This window comes from Colossoma macropomum, unplaced genomic scaffold (assembly GCF_904425465.1).
Source record: "Colossoma macropomum unplaced genomic scaffold, Colossoma_macropomum, whole genome shotgun sequence".
In the NCBI taxonomy this organism is placed as follows: Eukaryota; Metazoa; Chordata; class Actinopteri; order Characiformes; family Serrasalmidae; genus Colossoma; species Colossoma macropomum.
This window is the reverse complement of record NW_023494806.1, coordinates 21,277,496-21,303,778: the sequence shown is the minus strand read 5'-3', so window position 1 is coordinate 21,303,778 and position 26,283 is coordinate 21,277,496. Positions and strand designations below refer to the sequence as shown.

At 40.8% G+C, this 26,283-nt stretch overlaps 5 protein-coding genes across 6 annotated transcripts; all 5 read right to left on the bottom strand.

The window, feature by feature from the left end:
* Positions 1-1,066: 1,066 nt before the first annotated feature.
* On the bottom strand, positions 1,067-3,619 carry LOC118796659 (polyubiquitin-like). Its single transcript, XM_036555666.1, has 2 exons — positions 3,516-3,619; positions 1,067-2,313 (listed from the first exon to the last, which is right to left on the bottom strand). The coding sequence occupies exon 2, from the start codon at positions 2,288-2,290 to the stop codon at positions 1,829-1,831; it is 462 nt and encodes a 153-aa protein (XP_036411559.1). The 5' UTR covers positions 2,291-2,313; positions 3,516-3,619; the 3' UTR covers positions 1,067-1,828.
* Positions 3,620-6,930: 3,311 nt separating this feature from the next.
* Positions 6,931-19,290, bottom strand: LOC118796655 (polyubiquitin-like). Of its 2 annotated transcripts, XR_005005899.1 has the most exons (3): positions 19,170-19,290; positions 16,679-17,985; positions 6,931-7,425 (listed from the first exon to the last, which is right to left on the bottom strand). XR_005005899.1 is itself a non-coding variant. In XM_036555663.1 (2 exons), the coding sequence occupies exon 2, from the start codon at positions 17,960-17,962 to the stop codon at positions 17,501-17,503; it is 462 nt and encodes a 153-aa protein (XP_036411556.1). In that variant the 5' UTR covers positions 17,963-17,985; positions 19,170-19,290; the 3' UTR covers positions 16,183-17,500. The 2 variants fall into 2 exon arrangements, 1 of the variants encoding a protein (XP_036411556.1); XM_036555663.1 differs by lacking the exon at positions 6,931-7,425 and having other exon boundaries at positions 16,183-17,985.
* LOC118796656 (polyubiquitin-like) lies at positions 7,427-10,297 on the bottom strand. The gene is made up of 2 exons (XM_036555664.1): positions 9,956-10,297; positions 7,427-8,722 (listed from the first exon to the last, which is right to left on the bottom strand). Exon 2 carries the CDS (start codon positions 8,697-8,699, stop codon positions 8,238-8,240), a length of 462 nt encoding a protein of 153 aa, XP_036411557.1. The 5' UTR covers positions 8,700-8,722; positions 9,956-10,297; the 3' UTR covers positions 7,427-8,237.
* On the bottom strand, positions 12,390-14,698 carry LOC118796658 (polyubiquitin-like). The gene is made up of 2 exons (XM_036555665.1): positions 14,572-14,698; positions 12,390-13,337 (listed from the first exon to the last, which is right to left on the bottom strand). Exon 2 carries the CDS (start codon positions 13,312-13,314, stop codon positions 12,853-12,855), a length of 462 nt encoding a protein of 153 aa, XP_036411558.1. The 5' UTR covers positions 13,315-13,337; positions 14,572-14,698; the 3' UTR covers positions 12,390-12,852.
* A 2,500-nt stretch (positions 19,291-21,790) lies between the features above and the next one.
* Positions 21,791-25,127, bottom strand: isg15 (ISG15 ubiquitin like modifier). The gene is made up of 2 exons (XM_036555662.1): positions 24,726-25,127; positions 21,791-23,595 (listed from the first exon to the last, which is right to left on the bottom strand). The coding sequence occupies exon 2, from the start codon at positions 23,570-23,572 to the stop codon at positions 23,111-23,113; it is 462 nt and encodes a 153-aa protein (XP_036411555.1). The 5' UTR covers positions 23,573-23,595; positions 24,726-25,127; the 3' UTR covers positions 21,791-23,110.
* Positions 25,128-26,283: the final 1,156 nt, after the last annotated feature.

Sequence of the window (26,283 nt, the reverse complement as noted above, 5' to 3'; positions counted from 1 at the left end):
GTTTAGCACCCGGACTCTTTTAATACGGAGCAATGCTGTTGTGATACATGCAGAATGTGGTTTGACATTGTCTTACTGAAATAATCAAGGACTTCCCTGAAAAAGACGTCGTCTGGATGGCAGCATATGTTGCTAAAACATGTATATATCATTCAGCATTAATGATGCCTTCACAGATGTGCAGGTCACCCATACAATGTGCACTAATGCCCCCCTATACCATCATGAATACTGGCTTTTGAACTGTGCACTGATAACAAGCTGAGTGGTCTTTAGCCTGGAGGACACAGTGTCCATGATTTCTAAAAAAAATTCAAATGCTGATTTGTTGGACCACAGGACACTTTTCCACTTTCTGAGGGCCCAAAGATCACAGCCAGCAGATACTGGTTTTTGGCCTTGTCCCTTACATACGGAGATTTCTCTGGATTCTCTGAATCTTTTAATCATATTATTACTGTAGATGATGAAAAGCAAAAGTTCTTTGTTATTTTATGTTGAGAAACGTTTTTCTTGAATTGTTACACTATTTGATTGTGCAGTCTTTCACAGAGTGGTGAACCCCTCCTCATCTTTACTTCTGAAAGACTCCGCCTCTCTGAGATGCTTTTTTATACCCACTTATGTTACTGACCTGTTGCCAATTAACCACCAGGTGTTTTTTAGCATTACACAACTTTACCAGCCTTTTGTTGCCCCCGTCCCAACGTCTTTGGAACATGTTGTTGGCATCAAATTCAAAATGTGCCTATATTTTTCCAAAAACAATAAAATTTCTCAGTTTCAACATTCGATGTGTTGTCTGTACTATTTTCAATGAAATATAGGGTTTAAATGATTTGCACATCATTGCATTTTGTTTTTATTTACATTTTGCACAGCGTCCCAAATTTTTAGGAAATGGGATAGCAAATAAAATGGCTATATTTGTGTTGTTGTCATGGTGACCCCTGGTTCCATATCATCTGAATGACTGTTTAAATTCTGAACCTAGCTTTTTGTGGAGACCTTGAACACTCAGTGAAACTGATTCATTCCAGTAAGAAAACATTCACAAAGCCAGAAATGTTTTAACAAAGCAATAATTTAATGAACAGCAGGTGTTTACAAGGGAACATCACTTAAAAACATGTTGGTCACAGAGAAAATACTTGGCATGTTAGACTTCAACAGCTAAACTGTGCTAACGTTAACAGTGGCAGCACTGCACATAGCCTAGAGTGAATAAATATAACTAAAGCATATAATTAAATATATGAGTATAACTTAAAACATTAAATCTTAAAAAAAACAGGAAAATGTTTCCCAAAGCAGGATTTCTCACTAAACTGGATCACTTAGACCAAAAGTGAGGACTGTCCAATAGGAATGAAGAAGATCCGTGGCCTCTCCTCCTATTGGACAGGCCTGAGTTTGGGCTTAAGGTGCAGTTATCGCCGGCGATAACAAAAGCAGGTTCTTTGATTATTTAAAAAATATATTAAGAATTTTAAATAGTCATTTTTATTTATGTAACACACAGAAATGATGTTGAAAGTGCAGCTTCTAAACCATTTTTAACTTTTTTTTTTTTCATTTTAGTATGAAAACAAACAGAAAACAAGTGCAGTCTCAACACTGTTCAGCATTAGCTTTGGCAGACTACATAAAGTAGTTGTAAGCTAAAAGGCTAACAGGAGGAACGCTGCTCTGTGAAACTGCCGTAGGCCTCATTTAATAAACTTGTACTAACAAAGTTATGGAAAAGAGTCCAGTAAGAGTGAAGTCAAGTCGACGAGGGCTCGTTTAAAGAGCACTGAAACGGCCCGAAGGAGGTCTGTTAGCCTCGTTAGCCCCCCCGCAGACGGAGGGTCAGGTGAATGGTGCTTCCGTTGGCGATGCCGTACTCCTTCAGCTTCCCGGCTTCGAGCTGCCTGCCGCCGAAGATCAGCCTCTGCTGGTCAATGGGGGTGCCCTCCTTGTTGTAGACCTTCCTCTGCAGCTCGCTGACCGTCTCCTCCTCGGTCACGTCGTAGGTTTTCACCTGGCCCTTCTCGTTTTTGACGAACACCTGGAAAGGTGCGAGCAGCAGCAGCATGACGGTGGAGCCTGAGCTGAGGCCGTAGCTGCTCAGTGGAGTGAGCTCGTTCTCCAGGCTCACCCGCAGCCCGTTGCCCGTGGAGATCCGCACGCATGAGGTGGCCACATCGAAGCTCTGCGCAGCCGCCCGCTTCAGCTCGCCCACCGTGGCATTTCCACTCACGCGCACACTGCGGCACTCTCCGCTCACAAGCTTCACAATCAGCTCCATCACTGGATCAATAAATCAATAACCTGCAAGAAAGAGAGAAACATATTATATTATATTATAAACTGAACATGATTAAATGAAGTTTTCCAGGTTTGTTCAGAATAATTCAGTCCTTCATTCAGAGTGGTTTGGTGTGAAGTGGTTCAATATAGAGGCTCAGATGTCTTTACAGTGGTGCTGATAGGAACCAGGGGTGACCAGCTGAACCAGCATCAGATCAGCACTTGACCAACATGGAATGTATGCTGGTCTGTGCTGTTTTTTTTCTGCAGGGATGACGGTAAAATAATAATAAATCTTATAAAATAAGTTTTCTTAGGGGACTATTTTGCCTCACAACGCCCTGCATGTATCACTCCACTATCTTAAATACGCGTTTTAGACCAAAACATTCTCAAAACTATAAAACAGTGTCTCAGACATCAGGCAGTGAATTCATAACCATTCAATATAATAATCTTCTGTGAGGGAGCTTTTAGAGGTGGACGTCTGGTTCCTATCACCACCACTGTGAACAATTCTGACTCTCTAAGTTTCTCTAGAACAGAGCGTTTCACACCAAACCACTATGAATGACTCTGTTAACATCTCAACCACTGAATTGTGCAGAAATTATAGAAAATCAGTGGAGTTCTCCTTTTAGTGTTACATCAGCGAGGTGGACTCACTACGGGGGTTCCCCATAAATAAGCACCAGGGACGGTTCTAGCTATATATATAAGCAGCTGCTTAGGGCCCCTGGGCCCCCAAAGGGGCCACACTAGTAATTTTTTTTCCTTTATTTTATTATCATTAGTGTCGTTCATCATGATATTGGCAGACGCTTTTGGCAAATAAATATATAAATAAATATTGGCTTCAAAAAGAGCCACTTAAACACACTGTAATTTAATGTATTATTATGATTTCTTTAATTCCACATTCAATTTGCTGCTGTAAAGTTTCTAACACTGCTTTACTACATTTCCCTTAGAGTTTAATATTTAATATAAGATTTTGTTCCTGATAAAAATGAATGAGCCCCAAGTCCAAAGTTTAGAGCCCCCAAATGCTCAGAAACAGCCCTGATAAGCAGTGTTAAATGAGCCCAGCCTGCACTGACATACAGTGTAGAATACAGTGAATGAACACTCAGTATAAACACTGTGGAGCTGAATGAGCTCCAGCAGAGCGGAAACAGAGCAGACTGTGTCTAATAAAGCCGTTTAATCAGAGCTGAACTCACCTCTGAGTGACCGGTGTCCTGTAGGAAGGCAGGTGATGGTCAGTCTTCTGCTTTGCGTCCTCCAATGGAAGAAAGAAAGATCGAGTCCAGCTCTCCAGATCAGCTGCCCTCCTTAAAAACACCGGCATAGCCACGCCCCCTCGGGCGCGCCAGCCAATAGGCGGAGAGGAAGCGTTTTTTTTTCGTCCTGAAGCGACATTTTCGGTTTCCTTTCTCCGCCCGTCGCGGTGACGTCACAGAAGGAAAGCCTTTCAGATACAAACACTGCAGATGTTGAAGAAACAGAGTAATAATAATAATAATAATAATAATAATAATAATCAGCGTTTTCCAGAACATTCAGCTGGTTTTGCAGACCTGTAGTTTGTTCTACACACTTAAAAAGATGGTTCTTCAAGGGTTCTTTAATAAAGGCAATGGTTCTGTTAAGGATATACAGAACCATTTCATCTTGAATGGTTCTTAGCATGGTGAAATGGTTCTTCAGATTGGTGGAGAATGTGATGTACATGGTTCTATATAGAACCAGGGTTTTTCTGTTATCATGATGTCAAGCTTGTAACAACAGAAGAATCCTTATAGAACCATTTTCATAAAGGTTCTATATAGAACTGTTTATAACATATTCTTCATCAATCTTAAGAATCATTTCCCCATGCAAAGAAGCATGAAATGGTTCTATATAGCACCAAAAAGGGTTCTGCTAGTACAATGTCAAGCTTGTAAGAACAGAAGAACCCTTTTTAGTGCTATAAAGAACCATATACAGCACATTTTCCATCAGTGTGAAGTGCATTTAAGCATGAAATGGTTCTAAATGGAACTCATGTTTCAAAACAGAACCATTCCCTTTACTAAAGAACCTTTGTAGAACCGTCTTTTTTTAAGTGTGTAGGCTTCTTCGCTCTGAGAACAGCGAGTTTTTGAAGAACATTGTGGTGGTTTTTAATCTAACCTTCATCTGCTGTCTGTAACTCGCGGCCTCTGACCACAGACATCCGCCTCTACGCCCATATAAGGACGTCCGGCTCTGAGCCGGTTCTCTCAGTGAGAAAAATGAATGGCGGTAAATCATGATGTCACATCCAGAAACGCTCCAGAGCCAAAATACGGCCGTTACTGCATGCAGGCTAACACTGCTGACATCATAGGACTGATCTCACCAAAATACAAGCCTACATGTTTCGTCCAGTGTGGTAGTTTAGAGACTTTGGCCGATTTAGGCTGCAGGTTGAGCAGCTGGTGTGAAAAACTGGAGGAGTTCCACTTTAAATTTGCATTGTATGAGTTATTAATGATCAATATAAAACATGTGCTGATGTAAATGTCAGTCACTCAGTGTCGATAAACACAGTCTGTACTTTGGACCAGCCTCTGATCCTGAACTCTGTCCACAACAAACAGCACAGCGAGTTTCCATTTCCACTCGGAAAGTGTTCTGGAGAAAGGAAACAGAAAAGGTACCTGAAAAAGTGATCATGTGACGGGGAATTCCAGCTGGAATTCCCTACGTCACACATTCCTGAAGGAGAGCAGGTCGTTTTCAGGAACATTAAAGTCTCCTTTTATTAGAATTATATATGTTTTACTGTAGCTCAGCCTGTAGATTGGAGTGAGTGGACCTTCAATAGAGCCCACCAGAAGGTCACTCAGCTGAACTCCTATCACTGCATAATGAACAGTAGCATGTTTATTGTTGTTGTTTTGGATCCTGAACAGCTGCATTCAAGAGCTGTGGTGGTGATAGGAACCAGACGTCCACCTCTAAAAGCTCCCTCACAGACAGTCATTATATGAAGTGGTTATGAATTCACTGAGACATTTCTGAGACACTGTTTATGACAGTTTTGAGACACATGTAGGCAAAATAGTCCCCAAAGAAAACTTATTTTTCAGATTTTCTATGTTTAAAACCTCAGAAGAGACGTGTACGTTCACTGGTGGTTTTGGATAGTACAACCCCATTTCCAAAAAAGTTGGATGCTGTGCAGAATGTAAATAAAAACAGAATGCAATGATGTGCAAATCATGTAAACCATATTTTAAAGTGGAAATAGTAGAAAGAAAATATATCAAATGTTGAAACTGAGAAATTTTATTGTTTTTTGAAAAATATAGGCACATTTTGAATTTGATGCCAACAACACGTTCCAAAAAAGTTGGGACGGGGGCCTGTTTACCACTGCGTTTCACCACCTCTTCTTTTAACAACACTCTGTAAACATTAAGGAACTGAGGAGACACTGCTGTAGGTTTGTAAGTGAAATGTTTTCTCCTTTGTCGTACTTTTCATTTCATAATGCGCCAAATGTTTTCAGTGGTGACAGGTCTGGACTGCAGGCAGGTCAGTTTAGCACCCGGACTCTTTTAATACGGAGCAATGCTGTTGTGATACATGCAGAATGTGGTTTGACATTGTCTTACTGAAATAATCAAGGCCTTCCCTGAAAAAGACGTCGTCTGGATGGCAGCATATGTTGCTAAAACATGTATATATCATTCAGCATTAATGATGCCTTCACAGATGTGCAGGTCACCCATACAATGTGCACTAATGCCCCCCTATACCATCATGAATACTGGCTTTTGAACTGTGCACTGATAACAAGCTGAGTGGTCTTTAGCCTGGAGGACACAGTGTCCATGATTTCTAAAAAAAATTCAAATGCTGATTTGTTGGACCACAGGACACTTTTCCACTTTCTGAGGGCCCAAAGATCACAGCCAGCAGATACTGGTTTTTGGCCTTGTCCCTTACATACGGAGATTTCTCTGGATTCTCTGAATCTTTTAATCATATTATTACTGTAGATGATGAAAAGCAAAAGTTCTTTGCTATTCTATGTTGAGAAACGTTTTTCTTGAATTGTTACACTATTTGATTGTGCAGTCTTTCACAGAGTGGTGAACCCCTCCTCATCTTTACTTCTGAAAGACTCCGCCTCTCTGAGATGCTTTTTTATACCCACTTATGTTACTGACCTGTTGCCAATTAACCACCAGGTGTTTTTTTAGCATTACACAACTTTACCAGCCTTTTGTTGCCCCCGTCCCAACGTCTTTGGAACATGTTGTTGGCATCAAATTCAAAATGTGCCTATATTTTTCCAAAAACAATAAAATTTCTCAGTTTCAACATTCGATGTGTTGTCTGTACTATTTTCAATGAAATATAGGGTTTAAATGATTTGCACATCATTGCATTTTGTTTTTATTTACATTTTGCACAGCGTCCCAAATTTTTAGGAAATGGGATAGCAAATAAAATGGCTATATTTGTGTTGTTGTCATGGTGACCCCTGGTTCCATATCATCTGAATGACTGTTTAAATTCTGAACCTAGCTTTTTGTGGAGACCTTGAACACTCAGTGAAACTGATTCATTCCAGTAAGAAAACATTCACAAAGCCAGAAATGTTTTAACAAAGCAATAATTTAATGAACAGCAGGTGTTTACAAGGGAACATCACTTAAAAACATGTTGGTCACAGAGAAAATACTTGGCATGTTAGACTTCAACAGCTAAACTGTGCTAACGTTAACAGTGGCAGCACTGCACATAGCCTAGAGTGAATAAATATAACTAAAGCATATAATTAAATATATGAGTATAACTTACAACATTAAATCTTAAAAAAAAACAGGAAAATGTTTCCCAAAGCAGGATTTCTCACTAAACTGGATCACTTAAACCAAAAGTGAGGGCTGTCCAATAGGAATGAAGAGGCTCCGTGGCCTCTCCTCCTATTGGACAGGCCTGAGTTTGGGCTTAAGGTGCAGTTATCGCCGGCGATAACAAAAGCAGGTTCTTTGATTATTTAAAAAATATATTAAGAATTTTAAATAGTCATTTTTATTTATGTAACACACAGAAATGATGTTGAAAGTGCAGCTTCTAAACCATTTTCACCTCATTTTAGTGTGAAAACAGACAGAAAAAAAACAAGTGCAGCCTCAACACTGTTCAGCATTAGCTTTGGCTGACTACATAAAGTAGTTATAAGCTAAAAGGCTAACAGGAGGAACGCTGCTCTGTGAAACTGCAGTTCATTTCAGTACTTTTTTTCCTTAACATGCCAACTTCAACTTTGACCACTCGCAAGTGAACATCTACTAATGCTGAATCATCAACCGTCAACTTCAATTCCCCGACTGCACCTACGTTTCTCGAGTGGCTGCTTGGGGTGGAAGGGATTACTCAACCTGAGTGTGCTCGGCTAGGTTAGCCTCACTGTGCTAACCAGCTAACCATGCAAACTTTGTAATGCTGACGTGATTTTCCGACGTTTGAACATAAATTGTGTGAATAACTGTCTGTCTGTAAGTGTTGAATTAAAACCGTGTTGAGTTACCTTTACTTTTGTTGTTTGTAGCTTTTAGCTTGCTAACTAGCAAAGCAAGCTAGCAGAGTAATGAAGCTGTATTGGCCAGTTCGACCGTAGTCAGTTCAATGTTATAGTTTTGAAACAGGAAACCTTTTGAAATATTTTGCTGCTGTGGCTTTTGCTCTCCACGTTTTGGGGGTTTGAAAAGAGAAATGTCAGTGATTGTGAGTCTAATGTGCTAATGCTAAAGCTAATGCTCACTTGTTCCTTCTAAGGCCTCATTTAATAAACTTATACTAACAAAGTTATGGAAAAGAGTCCAGTAAGAGTGAAGTCAAGTCGACGAGGGCTCGTTTAAAGAGCACTGAAACGGCCCGAAGGAGGTCTGTTAGCCTCGTTAGCCCCCCCGCAGACGGAGGGTCAGGTGAATGGTGCTTCCGTTGGCGATGCCGTACTCCTTCAGCTTCCCGGCTTCGAGCTGCCTGCCGCCGAAGATCAGCCTCTGCTGGTCAATGGGGGTGCCCTCCTTGTTGTAGACCTTCCTCTGCAGCTCGCTGACCGTCTCCTCCTCGGTCACGTCGTAGGTTTTCACCTGGCCCTTCTCGTTTTTGACGAACACCTGGATAGGTGCGAGCAGCAGCAGCATGACGGTGGAGCCTGAGCTGAGGCCGTAGCTGCTCAGTGGAGTGAGCTCGCTCTCCAGGCTCACCCGCAGCCCGTTGCCCGTGGAGAGCCGCACGCATGAGGTGGCCACATCGAAGCTCTGCGCAGCCGCCCGCTTCAGCTCGCCCACCGTGGCATTTCCACTCACGCGCACACTGCGGCACTCTCCGCTCACAAGCTTCACAATCAGCTCCATCACTGGATCAATAAATCAATAACCTGCAAGAAAGAGAGAAACATATTATATTATATTATAAACTGAACATGATTAAATGAAGTTTTCCAGGTTTTTCAGAATAATTCAGTCCTTCATTCAGAGTGGTTTGGTGTGAAGTGGTTCAATATAGAGGCTCAGATGTCTTTACAGTGGTGCTGATCGGAACCAGGGGTGACCGGCTAAACCAGCATCAGATCAGCACTCGACCAACATGGAATGTATGCTGGTCTGTGCTGTTTTTTTTCTGCAGGGATGACGGTAAAATAATAATAAATCTTATAAAATAAGTTTTCTTAGGGGACTATTTTGCCTCACAACGCCCTGCATGTATCACTCCACTATCTTAAATACGCGTTTTAGACCAAAACATTCTCAAAACTATAAAACAGTGTCTCAGACATCAGGCAGTGAATTCATAACCGTTTAGTATAATAATTTTCTGTGAGGGAGCTTTTAGAGGTGGACGTCTGGTTCCTATCACCACCACTGTAAAGAAATTTAGAGTCTGTTAACATCTCAACCACTGAATTGTGCAGAAATTATAGAAAATCAGTGGAATCCCCCTTTAACTCTTAGTGTTACATCAGTGAGGTGGACTCACTACGGGGGTTCCAGGAACGGTTCTAGCTATATATATAAGCAGCTGCTTAGGGCCCCTGGGCCACCAAAGGGGCCACACTAGTAATTTTTTTTTCCTTTATTTTATTATCATTAGTGTCATTCATCATGATACTGGCAGACGCTTTTGGTAAATCAATCAATCAATCAATCAATCAATCAATCTATCTATCTATGTATCAGTCAATCAATCAATAAATAAATGAATAAATAAATAAATATTGGCTTCAAAAAGAGCCACTTAAACACACTGTAATTTAATGTATTATTATGATTTCTTTAATTCCACATTCAATTTGCTGCTGTAAAGTTTCTATTTCTTTAACTCCGTCTAGTTAAACACTGCTCTATTTCATTTCCCTTAGAGTTTAATATTTAATATAAGATTTTGTTCCTGATAAAAATGAATGAGCCCCAAGTCCAAAGTTTAGAGCCCCCAAATGCTCAGAAACAGCCCTGATAAGCAGTGTTAAATGAGCCCAGCCTGCACTGACATACAGTGTAGAATACAGTGAATGAACACTCAGTATAAACACTGTGGAGCTGAATGAGCTCCAGCAGAGCGGAAACAGAGCAGACTGTGTCTAATAAAGCCGTTTAATCAGAGCTGAACTCACCTCTGAGTGACCGGTGTCCTGTATGAAGGCAGGTGATGGTCAGTCTTCTGCTTTGCGTCCTCCAATGGAAGAAAGAAAGATCGAGTCCAGCTCTCCAGATCAGCCGCGCTCATTATAAACACCGGCATAGCCACGCCCCCTCGGGCGCGCCAGCCAATAGGCGGAGAGGAAGCGACGCCAGATTGGTCTAGTTTTCGTTTTTCGTCCTGAAGCGACATTTTCGGTTTCCTTTCTCCGCCCGACGCGGTGACGTCACAGAAGGAAAGCCTTTCAGATACAAACACTGCAGATGTTGAAGAAACAGAGTAATAATAATAATAATAATAATCAGCGTTTTCCAGAACATTCAGCTGGTTTTGCAGACCTGTAGTTTGTTCTACACACTTAAAAAAATGGTTCTTCGAGGGTTCTTTAGTAAAGGCAATGGTTCTGTTAAGGATATATAGAACCATTTCATCTTGAATGGTTCTTAGCATGGTGAAATGGTTCTTCAGATTGGTGGAGAATGTGATGTACATGGTTCTATATAGAACCAGGGTTTTTCTGTTGTCATGATGTCAAGCTTGTAACAACAGAAGAACCCTTATAGAACAATTATTATAAAGGTTCTATATAGAACCATATACAACATATTCTTCAATGATCTGAAGAACTATTTCACCATACTAAGAACCATTTAAGCATGAAATGTTTCGGAACAGAGCCTTCTCAAAAATGGTTCTATATAGCACCAAAAAGGGTTCTGCTACTGCTATGATGCCAAGCTCATAACAACAGAAGAATCCTTATAGAACCATTTTCACAAAGGTTCTATAATGATCTGTTTATAACATATTCTTCATCAATCTGAAAATTCAAAATTCAAATGCTGATTCGTTGGACCACAGGACACTTTTCCACTTTCTGAGGGCCCAAAGATCACAGCCAGCAGATACTGGTTTTTGGCCTTGTCCCTTACATACGGAGATTTCTCTGGATTCTCTGAATCTTTTAATCATATTATTACTGTAGATGATGAAAAGCAAAAGTTCTTTGTTATTTTATGTTGAGAAACGTTTTTCTTGAATTGTTACACTATTTGATTGTGCAGTCTTTCACAGAGTGGTGAACCCCTCCTCATCTTTACTTCTGAAAGACTCCGCCTCTCTGAGATGCTTTTTTATACCCACTTATGTTACTGACCTGTTGCCAATTAACCACCAGGTGTTTTTTTAGCATTACACAACTTTACCAGCCTTTTTGGAACATGTTGTTGGCATCAAATTCAAAATGTGCCTATATTTTTCAAAAAACAATAAAATTTCTCAGTTTCAACATTCGGTGTGTTGTCTGTACTATTTTCAATGAAATATAGGGTTTAAATGATTTGCACATCATTGCATTTTGTTTTTATTTACATTTTGCACAGCGTCCCAAATTTTTAGGAAATGGGATAGCAAATAAAATGGCTATATTTGTGTTGTTGTCATGGTGACCCCTGGTTCCATATCATCTGAATGACTGTTTAAATTCTGAACCTAGCTTTTTGTGGAGACCTTGAACACTCAGTGAAACTGATTCATTCCAGTAAGAAAACATTCACAAAGCCAGAAATGTTTTAACAAAGCAATAATTTAATGAACAGCAGGTGTTTACAAGGGAACATCACTTAAAAACATGTTGGTCACAGAGAAAATACTTGGCATGTTAGATTTCAACAGCTAAACTGTGCTAACGTTAACAGTGGCAGCACTGCACATAGCCTAGAGTGAATAAATATAACTAAAGCATATAATTACATATATGAGTATAACTTACAACATTAAATCTAAAAAAAAAACAGGAAAATGTTTCCCAAAGCAGGATTTCTCACTAAACTGGATCACTTAGACCAAAAGTGAGGGCTGTCCAATAGGAATGAAGAATATCCGTGGCCTCTCCTCCTATTAGACTGGCCTGAGTTTGGGCTTAAGGTGCAGTTATCGCCGGCAATAACAAAAGCAGGTTCTTTGATTATTTAAAAAAATATATTAAGAATTTTAAATAGTCATTTTTATTCATGTAACACACAGAAATGATGTTGAAAGTGCAGCTTCTAAACCATTTTCACCTTTTTTTTTTTCATTTTTAGTATGAAAACAAACAGAAAAAACCAAGTGCAGCCTCAACACTGTTCAGCATTAGCTTTGGCTGACTACATAAAGTAGTTCTAAGCTAAAAGGCTAACAGGAGGAACGCTGCTCTGTGAAACTGCATTTCAGTACTTTTTTTCTTAACATGCCAACTTCAACTTTGACCACTCGCAAGTGAACATCTACTAATGCTGAATCATCAACCGTCAACTTCAATTCCCTGACTGCACCTACGTTTCTCGAGTGGCTGCTTGGGGCGGAAGGGATTACTCAACCTGAGTGTGCTCGGCTAGGTTAGCCTCACTGCGCTAACCATGCAAACTTTGTAATGCTGACGTGTTTTTCAGACATTTGAACATAAATTTTGTGAATAACTGTCTGTCTGTAAGTGTTGAATTAAAACCGTGTTGAGTTACCTTTACTTTTGTTGTTTGTAGCTTTTAGCTTGCTAACTAGCAAAGCAAGCTAGCAGAGTAATGAAGCTGTATTGGCCAGTTCGACCGTAGTCAGTTCAATGTTATAGTTTTGAAACAGGAAACCTTTTGAAATATTTTGCTGCTGTGGCTTTTGCTCTCCACGTTTTGGGGGTTTGAAAAGAGAAATGTCAGTGATTGTGAGTCTAATGTGCTAATGCTAAAGCTAATGCTCACTTGTTCCTTCTAAGGCCTCATTTAATAAACTTATACTAACAAAGCTATGGAAAAGAGTCCAGTAAGAGTGAAGTCAAGTCGACGAGGGCTCGTTTAAAGAGCACTGAAACGGCCCGAAGGAGGTCTGTTAGCCTCGTTAGCCCCCCCGCAGACGGAGGGTCAGGTGAATGGTGCTTCCGTTGGCGATGCCGTACTCCTTCAGCTTCCCGGCTTCGAGCTGCCTGCCGCCGAAGATCAGCCTCTGCTGGTCAATGGGGGTGCCCTCCTTGTTGTAGACCTTCCTCTGCAGCTCGCTGACCGTCTCCTCCTCGGTCACGTCGTAGGTTTTCACCTGGCCCTTCTCGTTTTTGACGAACACCTGGATAGGTGCGAGCAGCAGCAGCATGACGGTGGAGCCTGAGCTGAGGCCGTAGCTGCTCAGTGGAGTGAGCTCGCTCTCCAGGCTCACCCGCAGCCCGTTGCCCGTGGAGAGCCGCACGCATGAGGTGGCCACATCGAAGCTCTGCGCAGCCGCCCGCTTCAGCTCGCCCACCGTGGCATTTCCACTCACGCGCACACTGCGGCACTCTCCGCTCACAAGCTTCACAATCAGCTCCATCACTGGATCAATAAATCAATAACCTGCAAGAAAGAGAGAAACATATTATATTATATTATAAACTGAACATGATTAAATGAAGTTTTCCAGGTTTTTTCAGAATAATTCAGTCCTTCATTCAGAGTGGTTTGGTGTGAAGTGGTTCAATATAGAGGCTCAGATGTCTTTACAGTGGTGCTGATCGGAACCAGGGGTGACCGGCTAAACCAGCATCAGATCAGCACTCGACCAACATGGAATGTATGCTGGTCTGTGCTGTTTTTTTTCTGCAGGGATGACGGTAAAATAATAATAAATCTTATAAAATAAGTTTTCTTAGGGGACTATTTTGCCTCACAACGCCCTGCATGTATCACTCCACTATCTTAAATACGCGTTTTAGACCAAAACATTCTCAAAACTATAAAACAGTGTCTCAGACATCAGGCAGTGAATTCATAACCGTTTAGTATAATAATTTTCTGTGAGGGAGCTTTTAGAGGTGGACGTCTGGTTCCTATCACCACCACTGTAAAGAAATTTAGAGTCTGTTAACATCTCAACCACTGAATTGTGCAGAAATTATAGAAAATCAGTGGAATCCCCCTTTAACTCTTAGTGTTACATCAGTGAGGTGGACTCACTACGGGGGTTCCAGGAACGGTTCTAGCTATATATATAAGCAGCTGCTTAGGGCCCCTGGGCCACCAAAGGGGCCACACTAGTAATTTTTTTTTCCTTTATTTTATTATCATTAGTGTCATTCATCATGATATTGGCAGACGCTTTTGGTAAATCAATCAATCAATCAATCAATCAATCAATCTATCTATCTATGTATCAGTCAATCAATCAATAAATAAATGAATAAATAAATAAATATTGGCTTCAAAAAGAGCCACTTAAACACACTGTAATTTAATGTATTATTATGATTTCTTTAATTCCACATTCAATTTGCTGCTGTAAAGTTTCTATTTCTTTAACTCCGTCTAGTTAAACACTGCTCTATTTCATTTCCCTTAGAGTTTAATATTTAATATAAGATTTTGTTCCTGATAAAAATGAATGAGCCCCAAGTCCAAAGTTTAGAGCCCCCAAATGCTCAGAAACAGCCCTGATAAGCAGTGTTAAATGAGCCCAGCCTGCACTGACATACAGTGTAGAATACAGTGAATGAACACTCAGTATAAACACTGTGGAGCTGAATGAGCTCCAGCAGAGCGGAAACAGAGCAGACTGTGTCTAATAAAGCCGTTTAATCAGAGCTGAACTCACCTCTGAGTGACCGGTGTCCTGTATGAAGGCAGGTGATGGTCAGTCTTCTGCTTTGCGTCCTCCAGTGGAAGAAAGAAAGATCGAGTCCAGCTCTCCAGATCAGCTGCCCTCCTTAAAAACACCGGCATAGCCACGCCCCCTCGGGCGCGCCAGCCAATAGGCGGAGAGGAAGCGACGCCAGATTGGTCTAGTTTTCGTTTTTCGTCCTGAAGCGACATTTTCGGTTTCCTTTCTCCGCCCGACGCGGTGACGTCACAGAAGGAAAGCCTTTCAGATACAAACACTGCAGATGTTGAAGAAACAGAGTAATAATAATAATAATAATCAGCGTTTTCCAGAACATTCAGCTGGTTTTGCAGACCTGTAGTTTGTTCTACACACTTAAAAAAATGGTTCTTCGAGGGTTCTTTAGTAAAGGCAATGGTTCTGTTAAGGATATATAGAACCATTTCATCTTGAATGGTTCTTAGCATGGTGAAATGGTTCTTCAGATTGGTGGAGAATGTGATGTACATGGTTCTATATAGAACCAGGGTTTTTCTGTTGTCATGATGTCAAGCTTGTAACAACAGAAGAACCCTTATAGAACAATTATTATAAAGGTTCTATATAGAACCATATACAACATATTCTTCAATGATCTGAAGAACTATTTCACCATACTAAGAACCATTTAAGCATGAAATGTTTCGGAACAGAGCCTTCTCAAAAATGGTTCTATATAGCACCAAAAAGGGTTCTGCTACTGCTATGATGCCAAGCTCATAACAACAGAAGAATCCTTATAGAACCATTTTCACAAAGGTTCTATAATGATCTGTTTATAACATATTCTTCATCAATCTGAAAATTCAAAATTCAAATGCTGATTCGTTGGACCACAGGACACTTTTCCACTTTCTGAGGGCCCAAAGATCACAGCCAGCAGATACTGGTTTTTGGCCTTGTCCCTTACATACGGAGATTTCTCTGGATTCTCTGAATCTTTTAATCATATTATTACTGTAGATGATGAAAAGCAAAAGTTCTTTGCTATTTTATGTTGAGAAACGTTTTTCTTGAATTGTTACACTATTTGATTGTGCAGTCTTTCACAGAGTGGTGAACCCCTCCTCATCTTTACTTCTGAAAGACTCCGCCTCTCTGAGATGCTTTTTTATACCCACTTATGTTACTGACCTGTTGCCAATTAACCACCAGGTGTTTTTTAGCATTACACAACTTTACCAGCCTTTTGTTGCCCCCGTCCCAACGTCTTTGGAACATGTTGTTGGCATCAAATTCAAAATGTGCCTATATTTTTCAAAAAACAATAAAATTTCTCAGTTTCAACATTCGGTGTGTTGTCTGTACTATTTTCAATGAAATATAGGGTTTAAATGATTTGCACATCATTGCATTTTGTTTTTATTTACATTTTGCACAGCGTCCCAAATTTTTAGGAAATGGGATAGCAAATAAAATGGCTATATTTGTGTTGTTGTCATGGTGACCCCTGGTTCCATATCATCTGAATGACTGTTTAAACTCTGAACCTAGCTTTTTGTGGAGACCTTGAACACTCAGTGAAACTGATTCATTCCAGTAAGAAAACATTCACAAAGCCAGAAATGTTTTAACAAAGCAATAATTTAATGAACAGCAGGTGTTTACAAGGGAACATCACTTAAAAACATGTTGGTCACAGAGAAAATACTTGGCATGTTAGATTTCAACAGCTAAACTGTGCTAACGTTAAAAGTGGCAGCACTGCACACAGCCTAGAGTGAATAAATATAACTAAAGCATATAATTAAATATATGAGTACTTACAACATTAAATCTTAAAAAAAAAAAAACAGGAAAATGTTTCCCAAAGCAGGATTTCTCACTAAACTGGATCACTTAGACCAAAAGTGAGGACTGTCCAATAGGAATTAAGAATCTCTGTGGCCTCTCCTCCTATTGGACAGGCCTGAGTTTGGGCTTAAGGTGCAGTTATCGCCGGCGATAACAAAAGCAGGTTCTTTGATTATTTAAAAAATATATTAAGAATTTTAAATAGTCATTTTTATTTATGTAACACACAGAAATGATGTTGAAAGTGCAGCTTCTAAACCATTTTCACCTTTTTTTTTTTCATTTTTAGTATGAAAACCAACAGAAAAAAACAAGTGCAGCCTCAACACTGTTCAGCATTAGCTTTGGCAGACTACATAAAGTAGTTCTAAGCTAAAAGGCTAACAGGAGGAACGCTGCTCTGTGAAACTGCAGTTCATTTCAGTACTTTTTTTCCTTAACATGCCAACTTCAACTTTGACCACTCGCAAGTGAACATCTACTAATGCTGAATCATCAACCGTCAACTTCAATTCCCCGACTGCACCTATGTTTCTCGAGGGGCTGCTTGGGGTGGAAGGGATTACTCAACCTGAGTGTGCTCGGCTAGGTTAGCCTCACTGTGCTAACCAGCTAACCATGCAAACTTTGTAATGCTGACGTGATTTTCCGACGTTTGAACATAAATTGTGTTAATAACTGTCTGTCTGTAAGTGTTGAATTAAAACCATGGTGAGTTACCTTTACTTTTGTTGTTTGTAGCTTTTAGCTTGCTAACTAGCAAAGCAAGCTAGCAGAGTAATGAAGCTGTATTAGCCAGTTCGACCGTAGTCAGTTCAGTGTTATAGTTTTGAAACAGGAAACCCTTTGAAATATTTTGCTGCTGTGGCTTTTGCTCTCCACGTTTTGGGGGTTTGAAAAGAGAAATGTCAGTGATTGCGAGGCTAATGTGCTAATGCTAAAGCTAATGCTCACTTGTTCCCTCGAAGGCCTCATTTAATAAACTTATACTAACAAAGTTATGGAAAAGAGTCCAGTAAGAGTGAAGTCAAGTCGACGAGGGCTCGTTTAAAGAGCACTGAAACGGCCCGAAGGAGGTCTGTTAGCCTCGTTAGCCCCCCCGAAGACGGAGGGTCAGGTGAATGGTGCTTCCGTTGGCGATGCCGTACTCCTTCAGCTTCCCGGCTTCGAGTTGCCTGCCGCCGAAGATCAGCCTCTGCTGGTCAATGGGGGTGCCCTCCTTGTTGTAGACCTTCCTCTGCAGCTCGCTGACCGTCTCCTCCTCGGTCACGTCGTAGGTTTTCACCTGGCCCTTCTCGTTTTTGACGAACACCTGGAAAGGTGCGAGCAGCAGCAGCATGACGGTGGAGCCTGAGCTGAGGCCGTAGCTGCTCAGTGGAGTGAGCTCGCTCTCCAGGCTCACCCGCAGCCCGTTGCCCGTGGAGAGCCGCACGCATGAGGTGGCCACATCGAAGCTCTGCGCAGCCGCCCGCTTCAGCTCGCCCACCGTGGCATTTCCACTCACGCGCACACTGCGGCACTCTCCGCTCACAAGCTTCACAATCAGCTCCATCACTGGATCAATAAATCAATAACCTGCAAGAAAGAGAGAAACATATTATATTATATTATAAACTGGACATGATTAAATGAAGTTTTCCAGGTTTGTTCAGAATAATTCAGTCCTTCATTCAGAGTGGTTTGGTGTGAAGTGGTTCAATTTAGAGGCTCAGATGTCTTTACAGTGGTGCTGATAGGAACCAGGGGTGACCAGCTGAACCAGCATCAGATCAGCACTCGACCAACATGGAATGTATGCTGGTCTGTGCTGTTTTTTTTCTGCAGGGACGACGGTAAAATAATAATAAATCTTATAAAATAAGTTTTCTTAGGGGACTATTTTGCCTCACAACGCCCTGCATGTATCACTCCACTATCTTAAATACGCGTTTTAGACCAAAACATTCTCAAAACTATAAAACAGTGTCTCAGACATCAAGCAGTGAATTCATAACCATTTAGTATAATAATTGTCTGTGAGGGAGCTTTTAGAGGTGGACGTCTGGTTCCTATCACCACCACTGTAAAGAAATTTAGAGTCTGTTAACATCTCAACCACTGAATTGTGCAGAAATTATAGAAAATCAGTGGAATTCCCCTTTAACTCTTAGTGTTACATCAGTGAGGTGGACTCACTACGGGGGTTCCCCATAAAAAAGCACCAGGGATGGTTCTAGCTATATACAAACAGTTGCTTTGGGCCCCTGGGCCGCCAAAGGGGCCACACTAGTAAATTTTTTTTAACTTTTATTTTATTATCATTAGTGTCGTTCATCATGATATTGGCAGAAGTTGTGGCAAATAAATAAATAAAGAAATAAATATTGGCCTCAAAAAGAGCCACTTAAACACACTGTAATTTAATGTATTATTATGATTTCTTTAATTCCACATTCAATTTGCTGCTGTAAAGTTTCTATTTCTTTAACTCCGTCTAGTTAAACACTGCTTTACTACATTTCCCTTAGAGTTTAATATTTAATATAAGATTTTGTTCCTGATAAAAATGAATGAGCCCCAAGTCCAAAGTTTAGAGCCCCCAAATGCTCAGAAACAGCCCTGATAAGCAGTGTTAAATGAGCCCAGCCTGCACTGACATACAGTGTAGAATACAGTGAATGAACACTCAGTATAAACACTGTGGAGCTGAATGAGCTCCAGCAGAGCGGAAACAGGGCAGACTGTGTCTAATAAAGCCGTTTAAACAGAGCTGAACTCACCTCTGAGTGACCGGTGTCCTGTATGAAGGCAGGTGATGGTCAGTCTTCTGCTTTGCGTCCTCCAATGGAAGAAAGAAAGATCGAGTCCAGCTCTCCAGATCAGCTGCCCTCCTTAAAAACACCGGCATAGCCACGCCCCCTCGGGCGCGCCAGCCAATAGGCGGAGAGGAAGCGACGCCAGATTGGTCTAGTTTTCGTTTTTCGTCCTGAAGCGACATTTTCGGTTTCCTTTCTCCGCCCGACGCGGTGACGTCACAGAAGGAAAGCCTTTCAGATACAAACACTGCAGATGTTGAAGAAACAGAGTAATAATAATAATAATAATAATAATAATAATCAGCTGGTTTTGCAGACCTGTAGTTTGTTCTACACACTTAAAAAGATGGTTCTTCAAGGGTTCTTTAGTAAAGGCAATGGTTCTGTTAAGGATATATAGAACCATTTCATCTTGAATGGTTCTTAGCATGGTGAAATGGTTCTTCAGATTGGTGGAGAATGTGATGTACATGGTTCTATATAGAACCAGGGTTTTTCTGTTATCATGATGTCAAGCTTGTAACAACAGAAGAACCCATAATAGAACCATTTTCATAAAGGTTCTATATAGAACCATATACAACATATTCTTCAACGATCTGAAGAACCATTTCACCATGCTAAGAACCATTTAAGCATGAAATGTTTCGGAACAGAGCCTTCTCAAAAATGGTTCTATATAGCACCAAAAAGGGTTCTGCTACTGTTATGATGCCAAGCTCATAACAACAGAAGAATACTTATAGAACCATTTTCACAAAGGTTCTATAATGATCTGTTTATAACATATTCTTCATCAATCTTAAGAACCATTTCCCCATGCAAAGAAGCATGAAATGGTTCTATATAGCACCTAAAAGGGTTCTGCTAGTACAATATCAAGCTTGTAAGAACAGAAGAACCCTTTTTAGTGCTATAAAGAACCATATACAGCACATTTTCCATCAGTGTGAAGTGCATTTAAGCATGAAATGGTTCTAAATGGAACTCATGTTTCAAAACACAACCACACCCTTTACTAAAGAACCTTTGTAGAACCGTCTTTTTTTAAGTGTGTAGGCTTCTTCGCTCGGAGAACAGCGAGTTTTTGAAGTCTAACCTCGTTCTGCTGTCTGTAACTCGCGGCCTCTGACCACAGACATCCGCCTCTACACCCATATAAGGACGTCCGGCTCTGAGCCGGTTCTCTCAATGAGAAAAATGAATGGCGGTAAATCATGATGTCATGTCCAGAAATGCTCCACAGCCAAAATACGGCCGTTACTGCATGCAGGCTAACACTGCTGACATCATAGGACTGATCTCACCAAAATACAAGCCTACATGTTTCGTCCAGTGTGGTAGTTTAGAGACTTTGGCCGATTTAGGCTGCAGGTTGAGCAGCTGGTGTGAAAAACTGGAGGAGTTCCACTTTAAATTTGCATTGTATGAGTTATTAATGATCAATATAAAAATGTGCTGATGTAAATGTCAGTCGCTCAGTGTCGATAAACACAGTCTGTACTTTGGACCAGCCTCTGATCCTGAACTCTGTCCACAACAAACAGCACAGCGAGTTTCCATTTCCACTCGGAAAGTGTTCTGGAGAAAGGAAACAGAAAAGGTACCTGAAAAAGTGATCATGTGACGGGGAATTCCAGCTGGAATTCCCTACGTCACACATTCCTGAAGGAGAGCAGGTCGTTTTCAGGAACACTAAAGTCTCCTTTTATTAGAATTATATATATTTTACTGTAGATCAGCCTGTTGATTAGAGTGAGTGGACCTTCAATAGAGCCCACCAGAAGGTCACTCAGCTGAACTCCTATCACTGCATAATGAAAAAAAAAATTCAAATGCTGATTCGTTGGACCACAGGACACTTTTCCACTTTCTGAGGGCCCAAAGATCACAGCCAGCAGATACTGGTTTTTGGCCTTGTCCCTTACATACGGAGATTTCTCTGGATTCTCTGAATCTTTTAATCATATTATTACTGTAGATGATGAAAAGCAAAAGTTCTTTGCTGTTTTATGTTGAGAAACGTTTTTCTTGAATTGTTACACTATTTGATTGTGCAGTCTTTCACAGAGTGGTGAACCCCTCCTCATCTTTACTTCTGAAAGACTCCGCCTCTCTGAGATGCTTTTTTATACCCAATTATGTTACTGACCTGTTGCCAATTAACCACCAGGTGTTTTTTCAGCATTACACAACTTTACCAGCCTTTTGTTGCCCCCGTCCCAACGTCTTTGGAACATGTTGTTGGCATCAAATTCAAAATGTGCCTATATTTTTCAAAAAACAATAAAATTTCTCAGTTTCAACATTCGATGTGTTGTCTGTACTATTTTCAATGAAATATAGGGTTTAAATGATTTGCACATCATTGCATTTTGTTTTTATTTACATTTTGCACAGCGTCCCAAATTTTTAGGAAATGGGATAGCAAATAAAATGGCTATATTTGTGTTGTTGTCATGGTGACCCCTGGTTCCATATCATCTGAATGACTGTTTAAATTCTGAACCTAGCTTTTTGTGGAGACCTTGAACACTCAGTGAAACTGATTCATTCCAGTAAGAAAACATTCACAAAGCCAGAAATGTTTTAACAAAGCAATAATTTAATGAACAGCAGGTGTTTACAAGGGAACATCACTTAAAAACATGTTGGTCACAGAGAAAATACTTGGCATGTTAGATTTCAACAGCTAAACTGTGCTAACGTTAACAGTGGCAGCACTGCACATAGCCTAGAGTGAATAAATATAACTAAAGCATATAATTAAATATATGAGTATAACTTACAACATTAAATCTTAAAAAAAAAACAGGAAAATGTTTCCCAAAGCAGGATTTCTCACTAAACTGGATCACTTAAACCAAAAGTGAGGGCTGTCCAATAGGAATGAAGAAGATCCGTGGTCTCTCCTCCTATTGGACAGGCCTGAGTTTGGGCTTAAGGTGCAGTTATCGCCAGCGATAACAAAAGCAGGTTCTTTGATTATTTAAAAAATATATTAAGAATTTTAAATAGTCATTTTTATTTATGTAACACACAGAAATGATGTTGAAAGTGCAGCTTCTAAACCATTTTCACCTTTTTTTTTTTTTCATTTTTAGTATGAAAACCAACAGAAAAAAACAAGTGCAGCCTCAACACTGTTCAGCATTAGCTTTGGCAGACTACATAAAGTAGTTCTAAGCTAAAAGGCTAACAGGAGGAACGCTGCTCTGTGAAACTGCAGTTCATTTCAGTACTTTTTTTCCTTAACATGCCAACTTCAACTTTGACCACTCGCAAGTGAACATCTACTAATGCTGAATCATCAACCGTCAACTTCAATTCCCCAACTGCACCTACGTTTCTCGAGGGGCTGCTTGGGGTGGAAGGGATTACTCAACCTGAGTGTGCTCGGCTAGGTTAGCCTCACTGTGCTAACCAGCTAACCATGCAAACTTTGTAATGCTGACGTGTTTTTCAGACGTTTGAACATAAATTGTGTGAATAACTGTCTGTCTGTAAGTGTTGAATTAAAACCGTGGTGAGTTACCTTTACTTTTGTTGTTTGTAGCTTTTAGCTTGCTAACTAGCAAAGCAAGCTAGCAGAGTAATGAAGCTGTATTAGCCAGTTCGACCGTAGTCAGTTCAATGTTATAGTTTTGAAACAGGAAACCCTTTGAAATATTTTGCTGCTGTGGCTTTTGCTCTCCACGTTTTGGGGGTTTGAAAAGAGAAATGTCAGTGATTGCGAGGCTAATGTGCTAATGCTAAAGCTAATGCTCACTTGTTCCCTCGAAGGCCTCATTTAATAAACTTATACTAACAAAGTTATGGAAAAGAGTCCAGTAAGAGTGAAGTCAAGTCGACGAGGGCTCGTTTAAAGAGCACTGAAACGGCCCGAAGGAGGTCTGTTAGCCTCGTTAGCCCCCCCGCAGACGGAGGGTCAGGTGAATGGTGCTTCCGTTGGCGATGCCGTACTCCTTCAGCTTCCCGGCTTCGAGCTGCCTGCCGCCGAAGATCAGCCTCTGCTGGTCAATGGGGGTGCCCTCCTTGTTGTAGACCTTCCTCTGCAGCTCGCTGACCGTCTCCTCCTCGGTCACGTCGTAGGTTTTCACCTGGCCCTTCTCGTTTTTGACGAACACCTGGAAAGGTGCGAGCAGCAGCAGCATGACGGTGGAGCCTGAGCTGAGGCCGTAGCTGCTCAGTGGAGTGAGCTCGCTCTCCAGGCTCACCCGCAGCCCGTTGCCCGTGGAGAGCCGCACGCATGAGGTGGCCACATCGAAGCTCTGCGCAGCCGCCCGCTTCAGCTCGCCCACCGTGGCATTTCCACTCACGCGCACACTGCGGCACTCTCCGCTCACAAGCTTCACAATCAGCTCCATCACTGGATCAATAAATCAATAACCTGCAAGAAAGAGAGAAACATATTATATTATATTATAAACTGGACATGATTAAATGAAGTTTTCCAGGTTTTTTCAGAATAATTCAGTCCTTCATTCAGAGTGGTTTGGTGTGAAAGTGGTTCAATATAGAGGCTCAGATGTCTTTACAGTGGTGCTGATAGGAACCAGGGGTGACCGGCTAAACCAGCATCAGATCAGCACTCGACCAACATGGAATGTATGCTGGTCTGTGCTGTTTTTTTTCTGCAGGGATGACGGTAAAATAATAATAAATCTTATAAAATAAGTTTTCTTAGGGGACTATTTTGCCTCACAACGCCCTGCATGTATCACTCCACTATCTTAAATACGCGTTTTAGACCAAAACATTCTCAAAACTATAAAACAGTGTCTCAGACATCAGGCAGTGAATTCATAACCGTTTAGTATAATAATTTTCTGTGAGGGAGCTTTTAGAGGTGGACGTCTGGTTCCTATCACCACTACTGTAAAGAAATTTAGAGTCTGTTAACATCTCAACCACTGAATTGTGCAGAAATTATAGAAAATCAGTGGAATTCCCCTTTAATTCTTAGTGTTACATCAGTGAGGTGGACTCACTACGGGGGTTCCCCATAAAAAAGCACCAGGGATGGTTCTAGCTATATACAAGCAGTTGCTTTGGGCCCCTGGGCCGCCAAAGGGGCCACACTAGTACATTTTTTTAACATTTATTTTATTATCATTAGTGTCGTTCATCATGATATTGGCAGAAGTTGTGGCAAATAAATAAAGAAATAAATAAATAAATAAATAAATAAATAAATATTGGCTTCAAAAAGTTAGTTACACACTGCTTTAAAGCTAGTTAAACACTGCTTTATTTCATTTCCCTTAGAGTTTAATATTTAATATAAGATTTTGTTCCTGATAAAAATGAATGAGCCCCAAGTCCAAAGTTTAGAGCCCCCAAATGCTCAGAAACAGCCCTGATAAGCGGTGTTAAATGAGCCCAGCCTGCACTGACATACAGTGTAGAATACAGTGAATGAACACTCAGTATAAACACTGTGGAGCTGAATGAGCTCCAGCAGAGCGGAAACAGAGCAGACTGTGTCTAATAAAGCCGTTTAAACAGAGCTGAACTCACCTCTGAGTGACCGGTGTCCTGTATGAAGGCAGGTGATGGTCAGTCTTCTGCTTTGCGTCCTCCAATGGAAGAAAGAAAGATCGAGTCCAGCTCTCCAGATCAGCCGCGCTCATTATAAACACCGGCATAGCCACGCCCCCTCGGGCGCGCCAGCCAATAGGCGGAGAGGAAGCGACGCCAGATTGGTCTAGTTTTCGTTTTTCGTCCTGAAGCGACATTTTCGGTTTCCTTTCTCCGCCCGACGCGGTGACGTCACAGAAGGAAAGCCTTTCAGATACAAACACTGCAGATGTTGAAGAAACAGAGTAATAATAATAATAATAATAATCAGCGTTTTCCAGAACATTCAGCTGGTTTTGCAGACCTGTAGTTTGTTCTACACACTTAAAAAGATGGCTCTTCAAGGGTTCTTTAATAAAGGCAATGGTTCTGTTAAGGATATATAGAACCATTTCATCTTGAATGGTTCTTAGCATGGTGAAATGGTTCTTCAGATTGGTGGAGAATGTGATGTACATGGTTCTATATAGAACCAGGGTTTTTCTGTTGTCATGATGTCAAGCTTGTAACAACAGAAGAACCCTTATAGAACCATTTTCATAAAGGTTCTATATAGAACCATATACAACATATTCTTCAACGATCTGAAGAACCATTTCACCATGCTAAGAACCATTTAAGCATGAAATGTTTCGGAACAGAGCCTTCTCAAAAATGGTTCTATATAGCACCAAAAAGGGTTCTGCTACTGTTATGATGCCAAGCTCAGAAGAATCCTTATAGAACCATTTTCACAAAGGTTCTATAATGATCTTTTTATAACATATTCTTCATCAATCTTAAGAATCATTTCCCCATGCAAATAAGCATGAAATGGTTCTATATAGCACCTAAAAGGGTTCTGCTAGTACAATATCAAGCTTGTAAGAACAGAAGAACCCTTTTTAGTGCTATAAAGAACCATATACAGCACATTTTCCATCAGTGTGAAGTGCATTTAAGCATGAAATGGTTCTAAATGGAACTCATGTTTCAAAACAGAACCACTCCCTTTACTAAAGAACCTTTGTAGAACCGTCTTTTTTAAGTGTGTAGGCTTCTTCGCTCGGAGAACAGCGAGTTTTTGAAGTCTAACCTCGTTCTGCTGTCTGTAACTCGCGGCCTCTGACCACAGACGTCCGCCTCTACGCCCATATAAGGACGTCCGGCTCTGAGCCGGTTCTCTCAATGAGAAAAATGAATGGCGGTAAATCATGATGTCACGGCCAGAAACGCTCCAGAGCCAAAATACGGCCGTTACTGCATGCAGGCTAACACTGCTGACATCATAGGACTGATCTCACCAAAATACAAGCCTACATGTTTCGTCCAGTGTGGTAGTTTAGAGACTTTGGCCGATTTAGGCTGCAGGTTGAGCAGCTGGTGTGAAAAACTGGAGGAGTTCCACTTTAAATTTGCATTGTATGAGTTATTAATGATCAATATAAAAATGTGCTGATGTAAATGTCAGTCGCTCAGTGTCGATAAACACAGTCTGTACTTTGGACCAGCCTCTGAT

Bases quoted from the DNA above. Each gene is read 5' to 3' on its own strand.
- LOC118796659 (XM_036555666.1), bottom strand. From the start codon at position 2,290: ATGGAGCTGATTGTGAAGCTTGTGAGCGGAGAGTGCCGCAGTGTGCGC.
- LOC118796656 (XM_036555664.1), bottom strand. From the start codon at position 8,699: ATGGAGCTGATTGTGAAGCTTGTGAGCGGAGAGTGCCGCAGTGTGCGC.
- LOC118796658 (XM_036555665.1), bottom strand. From the start codon at position 13,314: ATGGAGCTGATTGTGAAGCTTGTGAGCGGAGAGTGCCGCAGTGTGCGC.
- LOC118796655 (XM_036555663.1), bottom strand. From the start codon at position 17,962: ATGGAGCTGATTGTGAAGCTTGTGAGCGGAGAGTGCCGCAGTGTGCGC.
- isg15 (XM_036555662.1), bottom strand. From the start codon at position 23,572: ATGGAGCTGATTGTGAAGCTTGTGAGCGGAGAGTGCCGCAGTGTGCGC.